Source organism: Phyllostomus discolor, chromosome 1 (genome assembly GCF_004126475.2).
Source record: "Phyllostomus discolor isolate MPI-MPIP mPhyDis1 chromosome 1, mPhyDis1.pri.v3, whole genome shotgun sequence".
Classification (NCBI taxonomy): domain Eukaryota; kingdom Metazoa; phylum Chordata; class Mammalia; order Chiroptera; family Phyllostomidae; genus Phyllostomus; species Phyllostomus discolor.
In genome coordinates this window covers 134345610-134365759 of record NC_040903.2, presented here as the reverse complement: position 1 = coordinate 134365759, position 20150 = coordinate 134345610, and the positions used below count along the sequence as shown (strand labels likewise).

General features: G+C 39.2%; 1 protein-coding gene across 5 annotated transcripts in view; it reads left to right on the top strand.

Annotated features, from left to right (window-relative positions):
* The window catches only part of NPAS3 (neuronal PAS domain protein 3), an 854510-nt gene that overhangs the window by 724349 nt on the left and 110011 nt on the right, over positions 1–20150 (top strand). For all 5 annotated transcript variants that reach the window (XM_028506629.2, XM_036029409.1, XM_036029402.1 and 2 more), the window contains one exon: positions 6776–6950. In XM_028506629.2, the coding sequence (XP_028362430.1) occupies positions 6776–6950 (175 nt within the window). The remainder of the gene's footprint in view (positions 1–6775; positions 6951–20150) is intronic.

Below are 20150 nucleotides of genomic sequence, written 5' to 3'. Positions count from 1 at the left end.
GAATTTGTAACATAAGTGGATGTTGGATTTTGTCAAATGCTTTTCATGCATTGATATGATTATATGACTTTTATCCTTCATTTTGTTTATATGTTGTATCATATTAATTGATCTGTATATATTGAATTAAGCCTGTATCCCAGAAATAAATTCAGTTTGATCAAGGTGTATGATCCTTTAAATGTATTTCTAGATTTGGTTTGCTGATATTATCTTGATGACTTTTGCATCTATGTTCATCAGGAATATTGGCCTATAATTCTCTTTCTTCTTTTCTTTCTTTTGTAATGTCTCAGTCTGGTTTTGGAAGCAGGGTAATGCTAGCCTTGTAAAATTAGCTTGGGAGTCTTTTCTGCTTTTCAACTTTTTAGAATAGTTTGAGGATAGGTGTTGATTCTTCTTTGAATGTTTGGTAAAATTTATCTATGAAGCTATCTGGTCCAAGAATTTTATCTGTTAGAAGTTTTTGATTAATGATTCTATTTTTTTAGTAGTTATTGGTCTGTTCAGATTTTCTGTTTCTTCTTGATTCAATCTTGGAAGATTGTATGTTTCTAGGAATTTATCCATTTCTTCAAGGTTGTCCATTGTTAACACATAAGTGTCTAGTATTTTCTTATAATCCTTTATATTTCTTTGGTGTCATTTGTCACTTCTCCTATATCATTTCTGATTTTATTTATTTGGGTGATGACCCTGGTTAAAGGATTATCAATTTGTGTATCTTTTCAAAGAACAAGCTCTTGGCTTTGGGTGTGTATGTGCATGTGTATGTGTGTACGTGTCTGTATCACTCATCTGTTTATTTCCATTCTGGTCTTAATTATTTCCTTCTTTCTGCTCGCTTTGGACCTCATTCTCCTTTTTCTAGTTACTTTAGGTGTAAGGTTAACTTGTTTGATATTTTCTTCTTTTTCACGGTAGGCCCATATTGCTATGAATTTCCCTCTTAAAACTACTTTGGCTGTGTGCCATAGATTTTTTTGGGTGTCACTGTGTTTTCATTTGTCTCAAGGTATCTTATGATTTATTCTTTAATCATATTGTTAATCTATTGTTAAATCCATCTGCTCTAATATGTCATTTAAGGCAGCTGTTTCTCTGTTCATTTTCTATATGATGAGCTATCTATTGATGTCAGCAGGGTATTAAAGTCCCTTCCTATCACCATATTACTGTCAATGTCTTCTTCTATGTCCATCAACATTCGTTTTATATATTTATGTGCTGCTATATTGTGTGTGTGAATGTTTATAAGGGTTATATATACTCACATTGAATCGATCCTTTTATCATTGTGTAATGCCCTTCTTTGTCTCATTATATCTTTGTTTTAAAGTCCATTTAGTCTTATGTATTACCTCCCTAACTTATTTTTGTTTTCATTTGCATGAAATATCTTTTTCTATCCCTTTATTTTTAGTCTGTCTTTTCTTTTTTCTTCTTTTACATTTTTATTATATTTTTCCATTAACATTTAGTCCCTTTATACCCTCTTCCCCCCACAATGACACACTGTTGTCCATGTCTCCTTTTCCCTTTTTGTTCAATCCCTCCACCTCTGCACTCTCCCCTCCCACCCTTAGCTGTCATCCAGCTCTCTATCTACTGGTATGTCTCTATTTTCCTTGTTAGTTCAGTTCATTCATTAGATTCCACATATGAGTGAAATCATATGGTATGTGTCTTTCTTGGATTGGCTTATTTCACTTGCCATAATGTTCTCCAGGTCTATCTATACTGTCACAAAGGGTAAAACTTTCTTCTTTTTTATGGCCAAGTAGCATGCCATTATGTAAATATCCTATAGTTGTCTTATCCACTCATCTAATGATGTACACTTGGGCTGCTTCCATATCTTGGTGATTGTAGATAATGCTGCAGTGAACATAGGGGTGTTTATGTTCTTCCAAATTAATGTTTTGGATTTGTTTGGATATATTCCAAAAAGTGGGATTGCTGGGTCAAAAGGTAGATCCATTTTTAATTTTTTGAGGCATCTCCATACTACTTTCCACAGTGGCTTCAGCAATCTCCACATCCTCACCAACACATGTTGTTTGTTTATTCATTGATGATGGCCATTCTGACAGATGTGAGATGATATCTCATTGTGGTTTTAATTTCCATATCTCTGATGATTAGTGACATTGACCATCTTTTCATATGTCTGTTGACCATCAGTATGTCCTTTTTGAAGAAGTGTCTATTCAGGTCCTTTGCCCATTTTTTAATTGTGTTTTTTATTGTTGTTTTTTTGTTCATGTTTTAGTGTTGAGTTTTTTAAGTGCTTTATAAATTTTCAGTATTAACCCCTTATCAGATGTATCAGTGAATACATTCTCCCATTCTGTGGGTTGTCTTTTCATTTTGTTGATATTCTCCTTTCCTCTGCAAAACCTTTTTAGTTTGATGTAGTCCCATTTGTTTTGTTTTGTTTTTTTCTTGGTTTCCATTACCTGGGGAGATAGACATAGTAAAATATCACTACAAGCAACGTCCACGATTTTGCCAGGCTAAAACTGGGCTGTGTGTGTCTTTGGATCTCAAATGGGTCTGTTGTGGACAGCATCTATATGGATATTCATTATTCTATCCATTCAGCCACCATATATCTTTTAATTGGCACATATAGTCCATTTACATTAAAGTAATTAGTGATAGGTATGTAGTTATTGCCATTTTATTATTCATAAATTAATCTTTTTTTCTTAAAGTTCCTTTAACATTTTTTTTTAGTGAGCTTGGTGAAGATGAGATCCTTCAGTTTTCTCTTGTACGGGAAAATTTTTATCTTTCTTTCCATTCTAAATGCTAGCCTTTCTGGGGAGAGTAATCTCAGTTATAGGTCCTTGCTTTTTATCACTCTGAATATTTTGTGCCAGTCCCTCCTAAACTGCAATGTTTTGTTCAGAAATCAGCTGACAGTCTGATGGGAGCTCCCTGGCAGGTAACTAACTGCTTTTTCTTGCTGTTTTTAACATTCTCTCTCTGTCTTCAATCTTTGGCATTTTGATTATGATGTTTCTTGGTGTGGGCCTCTTTGGGTTCATCTTGTTTGGGACTCTGTGCTTCCTAGACTTGTATGTTTATTTCCTTCTCTAGTTTAAGGAAATTTTTCAGTCATTGTTTCTTCAAATACATTTCAATCCCTTGCCCTCTACTTCCAGTACCCTATGATTTTAATGTTTTACAAGAGCTCCCTTAAACTGACCTAATTTTATTTTAACTCTTTTTTCTTTTTGCTGTTTTAAGTGGGTGTTTTCTACTACCTTGTCTTCCCAATTGCTGATTTGATCATCTGCTTCATCAAATTTGCCATTGATTACATCTAATGTATTCTTCATTTCAGTTATGATAGTCTCCATTTCTGACTGCTTCTTTTTTGTGTTTGATGACTCTTTGTTGAAGTTTTCACTGAGTTAACCTATTCTTTCTCTAAGTTCATTGAGCATCCTTATAACCAGTGTTTTGATCTCTGTATCTAACTGATTGCTTGTCTCCATTTCATTTAGTTCTTTTTCTGGAGTCTTGCTCTGTTCTTTCATTTGAGACATGTGTTTTGTTTTGTTTTTGCCGCCTCATTTTGGCTGCCTCCCTGTGTTTTTTTCTATCTGTTATGTAGATCTGCTATGTCTCGGTTTTTGCAGAATGGTCTTATGTGGTAGGTGTCCTATGGGGCCTAGGTACTTAGTCTGCCTAATCATCTGAGCTGGGTATTCCAAGTGTGTTACTTGTGTGCATTGTGTATGCTCTCTTATTATAGTTGATCTGATTGCTATTGGCATCTCAGGAGGTGGGATTGACCTTCAGGCTGACTGGCTGTAAGACCTGACTGTAGTGGAGAGGTGTGCAGGGAATGATCCCATATTGCAGGAGTCACTTGTGGGGCTCTGGTGCAAGCTGCGTTCACCCCCCAGGTGTGTCACTTGTGGAGCTGATTGGGCAGTGCTCTGGTATGTAGAGGTAGGTAGCTACTAACATTGTTATTGGTAAAGTTGAGGTTTTAAGCACAAATCACCTCTGCTGCACTGGCTGCTGACTAAAGTGATCTCCCAAAGTGACCATTCAACCCCTAAGAACTCACCAAAGTTAAACAGGAATATGTATGTCTGTGTGTCATCCATTCTTATCTACCAAACAGCAACAACAGCAGCAGGCATTTTTGTACTGCTTATTCCTCACAAAGTGATTTCCTATGCATGGTTTCACTGGATTTGCAAAATTAGGCTTCAAGGCAGGTAAAGCAAGTTTTGTTTTCATCTCAGCTTTCAGGCTGCTGCCTTGCATCATTCCCATGGAGTGACAGCCCAGGGGATGCCATCTACATAGTGTGCACCCCTCCTCCAGAGTCCTGCAGAACAGAAATACTGCCCTCTTTCAGAATAGGAAATTGAAGCCCAGAGCAGTTAAATGAGTTGCCCAGGTCACACAGCAGAGGAGAAAAAGATTCTGATTTCCAAGTCAGGTTATAACTAAGTATTTTGTGCTTTTCCGTACATGTGTCACCCTGACTATAGTCATCATAAAGATTGTGATAGGGTGTAGTTCTCAGTGCCAACCTTTCCACCCAATATTAGGCTTTGGGGCATCTGGACCTTAGGATCCTGCGAGATCACTGGAGGAGAAATTCCTCACTGTGCCAGAGTGTGATATGGCATATTGTGACTCAGTCTTGTTCTAGATGTGCTGCACTCAGGACATTATTTTGTGGAAAGGAAATGCCTGCACATCCAAGCAAACCAAACTATGGAGATAGTGACCTACTCTTCCTCTCCATAAGACAGGCTTACATGAATATTCAATGACCAGGACCCCTAAGACTCTATTGAGTATCCCACCTGTGTTGTCATCTTATCACAATCTGTGCTCTGTGCGAAAAGCTACAATTCAGTATTAAAGAAACACTCAGAGTTTGAGAAAAGTAACAGAAATATTTATTAAAATGGTACACTTGTAGTCCATGCAAAATGAAAGTAGGTCCTTCACATTCACTAATCCCCAAACAAAATAACCATCAAGAAATATTAAAACACACATTTTATTAGTTTCATTTCATTTCCTAATTGCTCAAAGTCAGCTTACCCATTTACTGCTGTGTGAAATGCTTAGAGGCAAGGCGCACATTAAAGGGATTATTTCCATGTAATCCCTCCCTCCCAGAGGGTAGGAACTGATCACTTATGAATTCTGATTTACGCTCTATAACAATATCAAATGGAGGAAATAGTTATTGTAAAATGATAGAGTCAGTAGTAGGGTAATACAGTAGGAGAGTATAATTTAATAGCAGAGAGAAAGTACCTCATTTTCGGTAAAAGTTATGCGAGCCTTTTTCAGGAATAGCTATTAGCCAAACTGAATTTAGCCTCCCATTTTTCTGGCTATACCCTTGTTAATTGATACATGTTGAAGATGTGTAGCCTGTTAAGATTTTAATCAAATGGCATCTGGGATTAGATGTGATCATTTTCCTGGAACTTGGGAATACTGATTGCTGTCTGGGTATTAGGCTCCCTGTGACAGCCTTCCTTCTTGACAGCAAAAAGAATGCAGGCATTCAGGTGGAATTTGGAGGGATGATGCAAATTACACAGGAAAGGCAGATACATAGGCAGAGGTTTTAGGTAAATATCCACCAAGAAACTTATAAGAACTTCTCACTAGTTGTGTGGTATATCGTAGCTGTCCTGAAACCATTAAGAATAGCAGAGGACTGGGAAATGCATTAGTGACCTAGGGAAAAACGTTTACTTGTTCCCTTGCTGATACATCTCTCCCTGTCATAGTACCTATAACCTGAGTACACTATTTTAGGAGCATTATTGCTATTCTTGGAAGGAGGTAAGAGTTATAGCATCAGAAGAGTACAGAGGTAAAGCCAATTCTTTTCAGCAACTTCCACCTCCTTAGACAGCACGGCACCCAGCTGCCAGCCGTGCCAGACACACCGCTGCACTAGGCCATGCCTCTGCTTCAGGCCGAGCCCCCTCTGGTAGTTCATGTTCATTCTCTACCCTTAGAGTCAGCCCAGTATGAAGAGTATACAAAATAAAACATTTTTAAAGCCCTCAAGGAGATGTGTACCATGAATTTTATTAGATTGAAGGCAAAACAAGCTGATACCAGCAGAAAAACAAAATGGCTGCTTCAGACCCCAGCTGACCTCTTTTGCATGGAAAATTCTCCATATGATTACAGAGCTAATGAGTAATATTTAATGAAAACATTATTCCTTTGCATATATTTGCAAGCAGCACTTCTTCCATTTACATTTACATAAAAATAAGCTGGTACATATAAATACGCATCTTGAAAACCTGTGTGCTTTAAGGAAAATACTCATCTGCTATCTCTGGCTATTTCTATCCAAAGCCCAAACTTCTCAATGAGAAAACTGTAGAATTCAGTCAATCATCCGGTTGACACCAAACATGAAAGCATTTGATGATGCGTGGATAAAAGAGCGGAGCTCCAGGCAGACTCATCCACATTTCACAGAATGTGTTGGCTTTATGCAAACAACAGTGTATGAGAAAAAAAAACTGGCCCAAACAATTGCTAAATAAATACATGTGGAAAAATCTTTCTCTTTCAATTTCAAGAATCCTTAAGCTTTTGAGTAAGAATAAAGCCTTAGAACCAGGATTGTTTCTTGGGGCTGGGTGTATTTCCTTGTATATTTCCTTTGCTGCTCAGAATCTGAATCACAGTGGTGCTGAATATGGAAATGAAAGCCTGTGACACCTCTTTCCCACTCTCTCTTCCCCTGTAGGTGGAGCTGACAGGCAGCAGCGTCTTTGACTATGTCCACCCCGGGGACCACGTGGAGATGGCAGAGCAGCTGGGCATGAAGCTCCCACCTGGGCGGGGTCTCCTCTCGCAGGGTGCCACTGAGGATGGAGCCAGCTCAGCGTCTTCCTCCTCCCAGTCAGAGACCCCCGAGCCAGGTGGGAATTGCAATCCCAACGTGTGGGTCGGTGGGCAGGACCTTTGCCAATGATTTCACACAAGTTGCCAGTGTGAGGAGACTATAAATAGGTTTAATGGTATTTAACAATTCCATGCAGCTTTCTGTCCCATGCAGTAATTAAATAAGGAAGAGATTTGAAAATAAGGAGACATTTTAATAAGTATAATCCAGAGATCTAATTTCAGTTGAACAATAGATATGAAAGGTACTATTTCCTTTAGTTTCTCTGTCAAATTACTGGACAGAAAAGGTTCAGATTTGGAAAGCCCTCTTCCTTTTATTGTTTCCATGGCTAAATGTATTGCATTTAGTTATTATGCAGCAAAATCTATGGCAGGGACTTTTGAATATGAGCTTGCAGCGAATTAAAAGTATTAACGGACTAGCAGAAATCTCGATTCCTTTTTTTTTTTTTTTTTAAGTATCAGGAGGTACTTGAAAGATGTGAACAGATAAATTAAGGCTAAAAAGAAAACAGAAATGGCTACATTTTAAACTGCCTTTCTACCCTCAGTATTTAATTAGATCAATTGTATAGAGGAATGAACAGAGGTGACATTCCTCATTGGGATTCCTTCCAGGACTCTTATAGACTTTGCATTCAGAATGTTCCCATTTTCATTGTGTTGTACTGATGATAATTTAAGTATTAGGGGAAAATCCATTTATAAATTAAACAAAATGACTTGATATCCATCAGTCCCCTAGTTCATCAAGCTGTTCAAACACGAGGAAGATTGGCTGGTCGGCCTGGGTCTTCCGAGAGCGCTGGTAATTAGATCTGCGAAGGATTTATTCTTTGCTGATTGGGGCTTTAAATTAATTGAAGTTCCACATTTGTGGTTTTGTCCTTTTTGTACTTTTTTAGAGGAGATATTTCATATTCTTGTGTGGTGGAGTGCCTGGCCAAGCAGCACTGGTTTAAATGTTAATTTTTCTCATGAGAAGTTTAAGATTTTTAATGAATCAAGGCCTGATTTGAAGTGCAAAGTTTTATTTGCTTACTTAGGATATTATTTTTGCACTCTAAAGATGCTTGTACTTTACCTGACGTGTTGTTTTCAGATAGATGCCCAACACAAAAGCATTTTATAGAAATAAAAACGGAAAAAGTTGTCTATCTAAAGATTACTGTTAAAATAACTCTATATACTTCTAAAAAATTAATTTGACCTGCTTAGAAATAATCACAGTGTATTTGCTCACACAGAAGGGAAAAACATATTTATCCTTTCTAGACGTAATTTAATTCCATCTGGAATCAATCCATGTTTCCTCATTCAAGTCACCTGTAGCTTGCGGGGCATCATCTGTATCATCAGTGAGCATCCTTCTCCACTTAGCTCTATGCATGAGGAGAGAGTATTTAAGACTATTCTCTACCATTTTAAAAGGAAAATTTTTTTGTGGGGGCAACGTGGTCACGTATTCTTATACTGTTAGTGACATTACTGAATAGCTATGTCAGAGAGATCACTGGAAATGCTTTCTCAGTCACATCCGGGCGTATTGGAGAAGCAGCACGTGGAAGCAGTTTTCTCTTCTTTCCTGGTGGGGCTGGATTGGGGAACCTGGGTTGCTCCTGACTCAAACACCCTGTGTGTAAGCATTCAAGTTTACAAACTTGATCTAAGGCCTTAGGAGACGACTTGGTTTCCCTGAATCACAAACTCTCACGTTAAGTAGAAATTTTAACACCCCTATAATCTGACTTCCAACCTGTGTAGCCATCCCTTTATAGCAAAACCAACAGACAGCCTTCCAGTCTCTGCTGGAACTTCCTCCTGATGGGAAGGTACGGGGCTTCCCACTCCACTGGGGAGCAGCTCTAATAGAAAATTATCCTCAATACAGAGCCAAAATCTACTTTGCTGTAACTTCTCCCTTATGGTCTGCCCTCTAGGACCATATTTCAGATTTACGCCTTCCTCCCCATCACAGCCTCTCAAATCTATGAAGTCAGACCACCAAATGCTCCCTTCCCCCTGCCTCCCTTCCTTCCCAGGTCAGACAGCCCTACTTGCACAAACATTATTGGATGACATGCTCCTGAGACTCTCACCACTCTAGTCACCCTCCCCTGGCTGTGCTTCAGTTTGTTGGTGACGCTCTAGTAATACGGTTGTAAGAACTGAGTGAGCCCTCAGATGTCTCCTGACTGGTACAAAGCAGAGGGACTGTCACCTTACTGTACTTCTGTCAAGGCCACCTAAGGTTGAATGAAGTCTTCTGAGCAGCTGGCTTACCTGCTGATTCATATTGAGCTGGATGTCTCCACAAACACGTTAAGGGTGACTTGTCACTTAGAAGAGACTTTGATAGGGAGGAGAAAAATGTCCCTAGCCTGTACACCAGTTCTGCTAGGCTATCCTAAGCTAGAGTCAAAACCAGCAGTTTAAACTTGAATGTACAAACTCTGGTTAGGCCCAATGCCTTCTCTGAAGCACCAGTGTGCATAAAACAACTCCAGGTGCACTATGAGAACTTAACTGAGATTCTTTTCAATTCTGGATTTTAGAATAACGTGTCTCCTTTAAAGTTGCTCTGTCATTGAACACTGAAGTGTGATTCAGATGTTAACTTGGGTTTCTTACCCCAGCCTTCCTTGAGCCAAACTAAGTAGCACAACCAAAAACCGCTTTCTACTTTCCATAACAGCCTGGGCTCCTCTGCAATGGTCACCTACCAGGGTTTCTCTTCCTTGACGGAGAGTGTCTCCCCCACCATCAGAGAACGTTAAACTTACTTTGCTTTCAAAGTCTGTAGTGTGGGGCTACTTTCAGTCTTTGTCTTGAAAAGGCAGTTAGATTGACTGCCCCAATACTGAGAAGCAGGGCAGTGTGCTACCTTTAACTAAATATCTTCACTAATGCAGATCATGGCTCCAAGGGAATTACTTTAAAAGTTCATGTCAGGCACTACATCCCAAAGCTGCTTATGTTTCTTAAAAGCTGAAAGAATTTTAACAAGATTTCCTAATTCCTAATAACATGAAGGAACATTTTTGAAGACTGTTGTTTGTTGTATCATAATCTTTTAAACTCTGGTGAAACACGGATTCTTTTTTAAAAATAGTCGTGTAATTTGGTGGGAAAAGGATGTCAATTATGAAAATGAAGGTACTAGTAGGTATGAAATTTTTCGGAAGCCCTGATGTGTTCAGTGTAGCGTTACTAAATGACTGAAATCTAAATAACATTTGGCATTATAATAAAAGGAAATAAGTGACTAAACCAGCCTAAGAAGCAAGATACTGCACCATAATAGAAATTCTGTCTTTGAACGGCCGGCCTTTGATTTTCTTGTCTTAAACAAGTCTCAAGATAATGCAAGAAAAAAGGACTCTGTCAACTGGACAACAACCCCAAATAAATATTTTATATGTATGCACACTTATTAATAGTTAAATAATATGATATTTCTTTTAGGGAAACCTTAAGGCACGTGTAAGAAAAATAAATAGGTGGCTTATTTCAAAAGTTCTGAAGTTCCAGATGCCTATTTAGGGATTGACCCCAGCGCTCTGCAGTCCTGTGGGCCCCTGACCATGAGCAGCCCGGAGCCTCTGGAACGTGATGTCTGGATATTTGGGTTTCTCTCCGTAGATCTGCATGAATCTTTTCGTTACTTCTAATGATTCTGTAATCTTGGGATTATGAGAGCTATCCTCTTAATAAATTTCAATGCTGTATTTTTTAAATGCTTGCTGCATAAAAAAGCAGCTCTTTTGAGAAATCCTGGAGGTACTTTTAAAATCTTCCTATTTTGAAAGCAAAGAGTAATATTAGGTTAGGTCATAAAATTGTTGTATTTTACTCCCTCCTCCTTCTTACTACAAAAGGTTGATTTTCACCAAGTGATAGAATTAATTCATGCTCATTGTAAAAAATTCAGAGAATGCAGAAAAAAACAACCAACATGACATTACCCCCAAATAACCACCATTCATGTGTGCACACTCTATGTCTATCCATGTAGATTCGTTTCTGTTCCTGTATACATGTGTACTGATGTGGTGGGCTTGTCTGTTTGGTTAAATAAGATCATAACATCTGTGCTTCTGGTAGCCTGCTTTTCCACATAACCTCCCAGGCAACTTTCCCCGTCATGTTTCTCACTTTAACATAAAATTTCCTCTCTGTCTCCAGCGGTTTGTCCCCCGCTAGCTAACAGTCACCTCCCAGCTGCGGGACCACTGTCAGGTGTAACATACCTGGGTCCTGCTTTGTAGGAAATTCAGCCCAGACAAGAGGTTCTTGCAGCTTATTGAATGGGTGCAAGCTCACAGAGGGAGAAATCAATACCGCACCAGGATTTAGACAATTTAGCAAAATGTATGAGACAGTACTTTTGGTGAAGAATAACTACAGCAGCATGTTAACCATTTGTTGTCTAAAAATAGAGGTTATTGTGTTTTGTCTGAAGTTTCAGGCAGACCTAGCCTGTTATGGATGGGGGGGTGAAGATAATTAATCACTGCAATGGTAGGATCTTTGTGCTATTATGCTGCCTTTATGTCCTGGATATTTTAAAGGCAGGCAAAATTGAAGCAGTTGAGGGCTTGCCTGAATAGAAATAATCTGCATTTTCTACATATGCCTTCATGCTATGGTAAATTTGTTCAGCTCCGATTCTACAGGAACTCAATTCTTCTGAAATCATTAGACAATTTTCACAAGTGATATGATTAGAGAAACAAATGAATGTAAAAAATTATCTGGTGTTCAGATCAATATTTTGTTTCAAAACCTGCTTAGATATGAGATACACTTGTACTTTTATGGGTAAATTACTTAGCACCTAATATAGGGTTGTTGGGATGTAGGGTTCTTTTTTTTATTATTGGTTCATTTCCTGTCAATGAACTGAATTTAGAAGTCAGGCAAGGGAAACCATCTTTCTAACCCCACATCCAACCCCAGTCCCCAGACAGTGTGACTGTATCTACAGCACTTTCTGCTGTACTGCAAATGTCAAACAGAAGGTGTAATGGATTTAATATTAGTGCTGGCCAAGGTGTTGAGGGAGCTGTTAATAATGTCACTCCAGTTATTGATCTGAAGCCTTTAAAAATCAAAGAAAAGTGAGAGATCCCCTACTGGGGAAAGGCACACAGTGACTGGTTTTTATTGCCAATATATTTCTACATATAGAGTGGCAACTTTCTGGAATTATGTTATCACCATTAATCTCTGTGAGATTTTTGGAGTCATTATATGGTAAGATAATATCATGGAGACTGCTCTGCATGCTAATGCTGAAAGATATAAATAGTGTGGAAACTCCAGCCTTCAAGTTGTCAAATGATAGGAGGTTTATTAGCACTTGATTTATTCTTGATGACAATGTTGGATCCACTGGAAGTGTAAAATACAAACTGTATAGTCACCAGGATGAGCTGTCCTCTACTTTTGCCTTTTTAAAACTCTCATTACAAGCCATAGTGGCTCACTTGAGATAGAAATGAATTTTGTTCTTGTAGTAAGTGTACCTTTTGAGGAAACTGGTGATTCTTGAATCTGAATGGCAGCTTGTATGCAGTGAAATCCCTGCTTTGCATAGTCCCCAACAAATAAATGAAATTAAAATGTATAATTTATGTTGAATGTTTATCAACTGTAAACACACCTTGAATTCTTTTCCATGTCATATAACATAAGCAAAGAGAAATCCATCAGACAATGTACCATGGTCATCTCTTGTGCACTGAGTAGGTGATGCCTCTCCCCGGGCGCTGCAGCAATGATCCAGACACACTCACCATCTCCCCCGACTGGCCTGCCTCTGTTAATGCCCATACTCTCATGAGTGTCCCCACATCTAATGGTCAGAAAGCAGCCTGCAAAAACTAATATTTTCATGACCCAAAGAGATCGTCAACTAGGCATAAACTCAGTTTTTATCCAAAACTTATCAATATGATTTCTTTTCCTTAGCTATGTCATTGTTAGTTTGAAATGAAATAGAAATTATCTTTTATCACTCCTAAATGAAGATGACATATATACTTCGAAAATAAGCCAGTACTATTACAGGGGCTGCCTTGCCAAATTCAAAATGCTTCTTTGGCCTCAAAAAAGCCACCTTGATGTGGTACAATTTTTCAGTGCAGAAAGTAGGCTATTCTTGCATGCACCTTTATCCCCAGCTAAGCTAAGCAAGGTCACCTGGAACTGCCCCAGAAGAGAATATATATTTCCCTGTGCTTTCTTCTGGTGCAAGGCCTAGGCACACTCACCACCTCTTTATGTGTACACTCATGCTTTTTTGCCTGTTTACAGTGAGTACATTTTCGAAACAACCTTGTACTTCTAGGGTCTTACCCGAGTGAGCTAAAAACAAAAGTAAGGTAAAAATCTCCTCCTCCCACCAGGCTCTGCTGGCCCAGTACCTGTGCTCTGTCCTTCCAGGCCAGCTCCCAGAATGCAAAGTTGCAACACAAAGGCATCATTTGGGGCTTGACACCCTTGACCCGTGAAAATCCTTGCTGGTGAACTCACATAGCTGCTGAAGGGCAGCCTCCCTTCTGTTTCCAAAGAAGATGTTAGATCTCAGCATACTTCTGCATGACATTCTGATACTTTTTCTTCCAAAATTTTGAACAGTGGTTGTAACTAAATGCAGCTTTTGTATAAATTAATATGGTGGTATTTGCAGGGTAGTAAAATGATTTGTCTGATAATAGAAGGACAGGCCTCTTATCAGAATACATACTAGGGTCACTCAACTTATATGTAGCATTTTTTCTTAAACCTGCCATTGAAGGTTTAGAAAATCAATTTTTTAAACCCATTATTTTTAACAGCTGTTTTATATAGCTTTCCAGGTCATAATTTTGACTTTCCTTTACCTATGGTGATAAGGGGTACACTTTCAGAGTTGCTAAAATGAAACCCAAGACAAATTGTTCATGGATGACCTGTTCTTTCCCATTAAAAAAAAATGAAAAAATGTGGCTTTGTCATTGGATAATTAAAAATTGTAGATTCTATTTCTGTAACTCTTGCCTTGAACAAAGCACAAGTTATTTACTTTTAATACATACCACTGCACAGAAATTTCATCCCTGTCCAAATTATACCATTCTGAATTCTTCTCCTGCACTAAAGAGCAGACTGACAAAGGATTGGTTACCGAGCATTGACTGAGCTTTGCAGGGTGCACATATCAGAAGAGGCAGAACTGGCTAGAAACCATTTCCACCCCTAGTGAGCAATTTACTCATGATTGCTCTGGGAAAATACTGGAAATATTGCTTCTGTGTAAAGTTTGCAACTTCAGTTGTCAGCTCTTGGCCAAACAGCTATTCCCAAGTACAGCTTCAGAAGCAAAGTGAACTCAGGCCCCCTTGCCCGTGGCTGGCACTCACATCCAGTCTGGGGTATGCAGAGCACAGAAACCGCCAGTCACAGGAGTTAATTCACACCCTGTCCCTCTGAGGCAGGCCACTCCGTTATCCTTATTTTAGAGGTGAGGAGAAAGGGATGGAAATTTTAAGTGATTTGCCCCAAACACAAGTTAGTTTATCAGCCGAGATTAGTTAGAGAAAAGGGTACAAAATTAGGGCTAGATAGGCGGGAAGCCTAGGAACTAGGAGAAAGGAGAGACAACCCTGGTAGGAGTCGAACCAGAGGAATTTTCTCCAAGTGGCTTCTGAACTCCAGAGAGAAATCTGGCCAACCCCATATGCACATATGTCATCGGACTAAAATGTCTTTTTAAAAATACAGTCTCTCACTTAGGACTCAAGTTCTCTATCTAATCCATTCCTCTGCCTTAATCCATTCCTCTGCCTTCATCCCAACATTGTTCCACCATAGAGAACAGTAGCATCTGCATCAGTTATAGGCAGAATGGAGCCCTGAGTCTCTCAGTTCCCATTAAGTACATGCCTCCCCAGCCAGGAGCACAGCCAAAATCATCTCCGTGCATTTGATCTTTGCTGTGCCTTGGCCATTGCTGGGCCCAGCTCTCTGCAGCTTCTCTGGGCTCTTCCTTTCTGAACCAGTCGCCCCAGGTAGGCAGGAGAAGAAGACAGAGCAAGAAGAGCAATGGGGTCCATCAGGAGGTGTCACATGCTCTTGGAGACATGTGCTCGTGAAACACAATCATGGCTTCTTGGGGCCCATGGGAAATGTCACCAACTTCTGTTAGTTGACCGACTAGCTTGGGAGAGGGAAGAACTCATATCTTTTCTCTAGATATTATTAACCAAAGTACATTCTCATTCAAACCCAGGCCCACCTGATAACAGTGATTGGACTATGCAGTAAACTGTTGAGTACGTGTCGATCATGCAGGTGTCAGACCTTATACGAGGCACTGAGGAAACAGATGATGCTCCTGGCTCCCAGGAGCTGACCACTGTGTGAGGGAGACAGAACATTAATACAACGCGGAAGTGTGATGACAACCATCAGGGCACTGGTGTCTGAGTAGGGCAGGATTATATTGCAAGATGCTGCTGTTAGCACCCTTGCCAAACTATCTCAGGTTTGAAGCTGCAACCCGGAAACTAACAGCCCAAGAACATTGCTTCTTTAGGAGCAAGTTGTCTTGACATGCCCAGACATATGCAAAACATGACTGTCAGGGAGTTAGGTGTGCCCATTTTATGCATTGCCTCACTCATTTCTCACAAAATGCTATGAAGAAGGTACCATTATTTTTCCCCATCTTATGGGACTAAAATAAGGACAGTTTTTTTAAATTTAGAAAAATCATACAGGTCTAGGATTTGTACCCAAGCAACCTGGCACCAGAGTTTCCATTCTTAACTACACCCCCAGCTGCTTCTCAATATCCATCTAGAATAGCTATGTAACCCCTGCTAGAGACCACCAGCTGGGGGCAGTCTCCATCTTCCTGAGCAGCTCTGTGAGATGGTCTCTCGGACGTTATGCTGATTCCTATCTGCGGGTAACTTGTGTTCACGGAACTTGATACCTTACTCTTTATTTTTGCAAGAATGTGCAGGATGTGTTGAATAAAGCAGACTGGAAGCAAAGGAAATGGCTCAAAAGGCCATTTCTTTAACTCAGAAGTAAGTGAATAGACCTGGAGAAAAATTATTAGGGAAGGGAGAAATGATGACTTGGAACTAAGGTAATTTCTAGAGAAGCGTGCCTTGTGGTCAGTCTTCTGCCAGGAGCTAAGGGTTAATACTCCAGAAAGTATGCAAATCTCAAGCTTTCATATAATTGGGATTGATGATACCATCTGTCCACTTTTACTTTTTTATCAATTGGTAATAAAATCTGGAAAATTTTGAAAATTACATATGCTATTGATAATAAAATAGTAAGATGTAAATTCCCTAGGGTTCAAAGCTGCTCCTCTTTAATGTTTAATAAGTATATCATGCATTCTTGGTAAAATATCAATCTGCCAGTCAATAGCTCTCACTTGTCAGGGGATGTCCTATTCAAATAAAAACAGCGTAAGAGCAGTGGTAAAACTGGTGACATCATAAAGAATTGGAAGTCTGCTCTCCTGTGTCCAACCATTTCCTTATGACACAGAGAAGAGGTTGGTAGATTTGGTGGGATGCTCCTGCAAAAGCAAGTTGCCAAATGCCCCGGCCATAGGTACTATATATGGACCTAAATAAATACATAAATTAAGAAACTCATTTCACGTAGGCCACCAAGCAGTCATGAAATGTTAATGACTTTTAGTCACTTCCAACCTGGATAAAATTCAAGCCAATGACCTATGGGTGAAGGGCTCCATAGATCCCATTACCCATCCCCTGAGCAATCTAGTCACCCCGACAAGGTATTTTATCATACCTAGCACAGTGCAGTGTGATAGTCCAAATTTCTATACTGTCAAAAAATCTTATTCTACTATGTAAAACAAAAGAGAACATTTTAAAGAGAGGCAGAAGACCTAGGTCCTCAAATATAAAAGCAATTGCAGTTAAAAGAAAAACTTTTAGAAGAAGGTGCACGTGGGTGTGTGTGTATATATATATACACACATGCATACAGCATTGAGTGATTTTTAAAAATTCCAATATTTTTTCATCATGTTTACTTCACGGCACATTTGATTCTGCCTCCGGATATTTAGTAAACTGGCATATCTTGGAGTTCCATTAAAAAAGTCATTAGTTTTAGTTTAACATTTGTATAAAACTGATTCTTTAAACCCATGGTGCTTTCTCTCCTGGCTTGTTTTTAAGTGTCATAAATAAATGACTTAAATGTCCCACAAGACAAATGATCTTTAATCATCTAATGCACTCATTTATCCTGAGCCTTAACCTTAGTCCTAAATTAAGTCTGTTGCAAAAACATAACTTCATCTACAAACACCCATCAATCCTACATGGTTTTGATAAGCACATTTAAAAAACATAAACAATCAGACAGTTGTCAATCTGGGTGTAGCCGAGTCCCATTTGAGAGTTATTTGCCAGAAGCCATGTCTCATGCCCGCACCACCCGCAGGGCCCCAACGGAACCGCTGGTGTCCGGGCCTTTGCTGAGAGTTCATGTGGTGATGCTGGGGGCGGGCACAGGACACGGGCTACCAGAGCGTCGAATGGAACAAAGATGAAACAAAAGATAAGCCTTAGTCCACATCAGCTACAGCTACATTCTGTTTTATTGGTTTTGGGGAAACTATTAATACTTTGACCATGTTGTAAATGCATTAAAATTTCATGATCACATATTTAGTAAATTGCATGCCATGCCTTTGATTAATTCTCATTTGTTCATGGTCCTAAAAATCTGTCAACGAATCTAGCTGCTCCGAGCAGATACATGAGTAATGATCACCGAAAGGCTTGGTGCAAAGAGAAACAAAGTGAAAGTTTAATGGAATAAACACTTGACTAAATTGGGTACTTAATACCTCGTAACTAGGAATTGACCTAGTTTGGTGAAATCTTAGCTTTGACAGATTCCCAGTTTAATTCTGAATTAATTCGTATGTCTTTCATTTGCCAATGGTACTGTTTCACAGTAGGGCGAAGATGATCTTCCCCTTTTTCCTTTGGCTTTAGAGTTATTGCCACAGAGCCCCTTAGGGCTGTTGGATGCTTCCCCCGCCCCTCACTGGGTCTTTAAAATTTTTTTTTAAATAGATAAGAGCATTCAGCAAATAGCTAGATTGAGAATAAACTCAAAAATTATCACCAGGGCCCTTCCTCTGGCACAATTTGTCAAATCTGCTGATAGGAAACAAATTCTATTCATAAAGATTTCATTTGGGAGGGGGGGACTCTTGTGATTTGGTAGCAATTCAATTATAGTTTTGTGAGATAGTGAGTCCGGAGAGGGAATCCAGACTGACAAGAAATATGACAGGACAGTTACAGAGTGTTTATGCAATTAAACTTTCACTGACAATACCTGCAGAATGATGAATGCGTGGGCGGAGGTGTGTGAGCGCAGGCAATGCCGCACAAGCATTGCCCATTTTTCATTATTATACAACTGTTCAGACCTTTCAAGAACAGCCTGAAGTGAGGTGCAAAAGACAGTGCTGTTCTGCAGCATGTTAACCAAATGCCTTTTTTTTCATTCCCTCCCTCCTACGGGTCTTGATGTGCCAGATGATAAAAGAACATCTATTTTAGAAAAATGTTTCGCAAAGATTAAGATTTACCCTGAGCTTGACATATATTAATTTTGGATACCAAAAGAGGGTTTTATTCTTTTTTCTATCTGCAACTTTATATCACTTCCCAACCGATAGAATAGTGCATAATTAAACTGTGGGGTTATTCATTTTATGCAAGCAGGTGCAAAGGGCACTATAAAAGTGGGATTTTACTGATGATAGATTAAGAAAGAAAGGAGAAACTTAAAAGCCTTTTGTAGAGAACCACAAAAGCTTACGGAGGAGATTAATTTGGTTGGGCAAAGTCTGTATTATAGTGCTTTGGTCTTCCAAGGATATATGAAATCAGGAAAGTTACAGAACTTCGGAGCCTCTGGAAGACTGCATGGTCTTTTTCAGGTTGTTAACAACCCTTATTTGGTGTCTTTATGTGAGACTGTCAGGTTTTTTTTCTTTTGTGGTGTGAATTTTATTTTTTTAACCAGCACTGAAAGTATATGGATGTCTTAAACACAGCTTGAATTTAATCTGTGTAGACTTCACCTTGGCCAAGTCAGCAGTGCCCAGAATAAAGAGTGAACCAAGGGCAAAGCCCTTCGGACCCCAGAGCCTGGGTGCTGCGTTGTGCTGAGGTGACAGAGAAAACAGGTCCAGCCCGTGGCACAAAGATGCAAAGGGTTGAAGTGAAAACCACGTGTCTTTACCTAATATTTATACATCTATTTAAATTAATGAGATTTCCCTCTGGTAATTACCATACTGTTGTCTCTGCCTAAGAGTTTCATTTTTTGTTGTTTTTGGTTGTTAGTTAGTTTGTTTGTTGCCTGATCCTTTCCCAGAGGGAAAGGAGGGGCATATAACAAGGTAAATGGGGGGGGGGGGGGGGTAAAAATAAAATAATGAGAATTTACTTGGGGATGGAAAATGATATCTGTCCTCAAACCATTTATTCATTCATTTTGACCTCTGGTAAGCTGTTATGGATATCAATTTTTTGGTTTGGTGTTGTTTTGTTTAATGGTTAAGGCTCCTTTGTTAACATTTGTGTCTCCTTTGGGAGTATTAAAAACCTTGAACTTTCATATAGAAATATTCAATTGCTATGACCAATGCCCATGATCACTTCCCATAGTTGTGTCAGGCCTCCGACAGAGAGGCACAGGTGCATGCCCACCTAGGTGACTGCTTTCCTGAACTGAGCTTGCTTGATTCTCCCAATGCAGGTAGTATACTAACCCTGAGCATCCACATGTCCACATGGAGGTTATTATTCATCACACTCACACCTAGAGACTGTGTTCACACAGTCCCATCAATTGGCTAAATTCAGTGCAATAACCGGTGACTTCAGTATCAGCTACCATCAGTCTATTTTGTTTGTATTACAAGTGGATTGACTACACATCTGTCAAAATGATCAATTCAGAAATCCTATATAAACCATGGTTGAAATATAAGAGTTTCTTACAATCCTCTCTTTTGCCATAAAGCTGCACTCTTATTATATCCCCTAAAAAGACTTTCATTTTGTTAAATGTGACTTTTAATATGCACTAAAATTGTTAGTTAAGAAAATATTGTTTTCACATTACTTAGGTGTTAA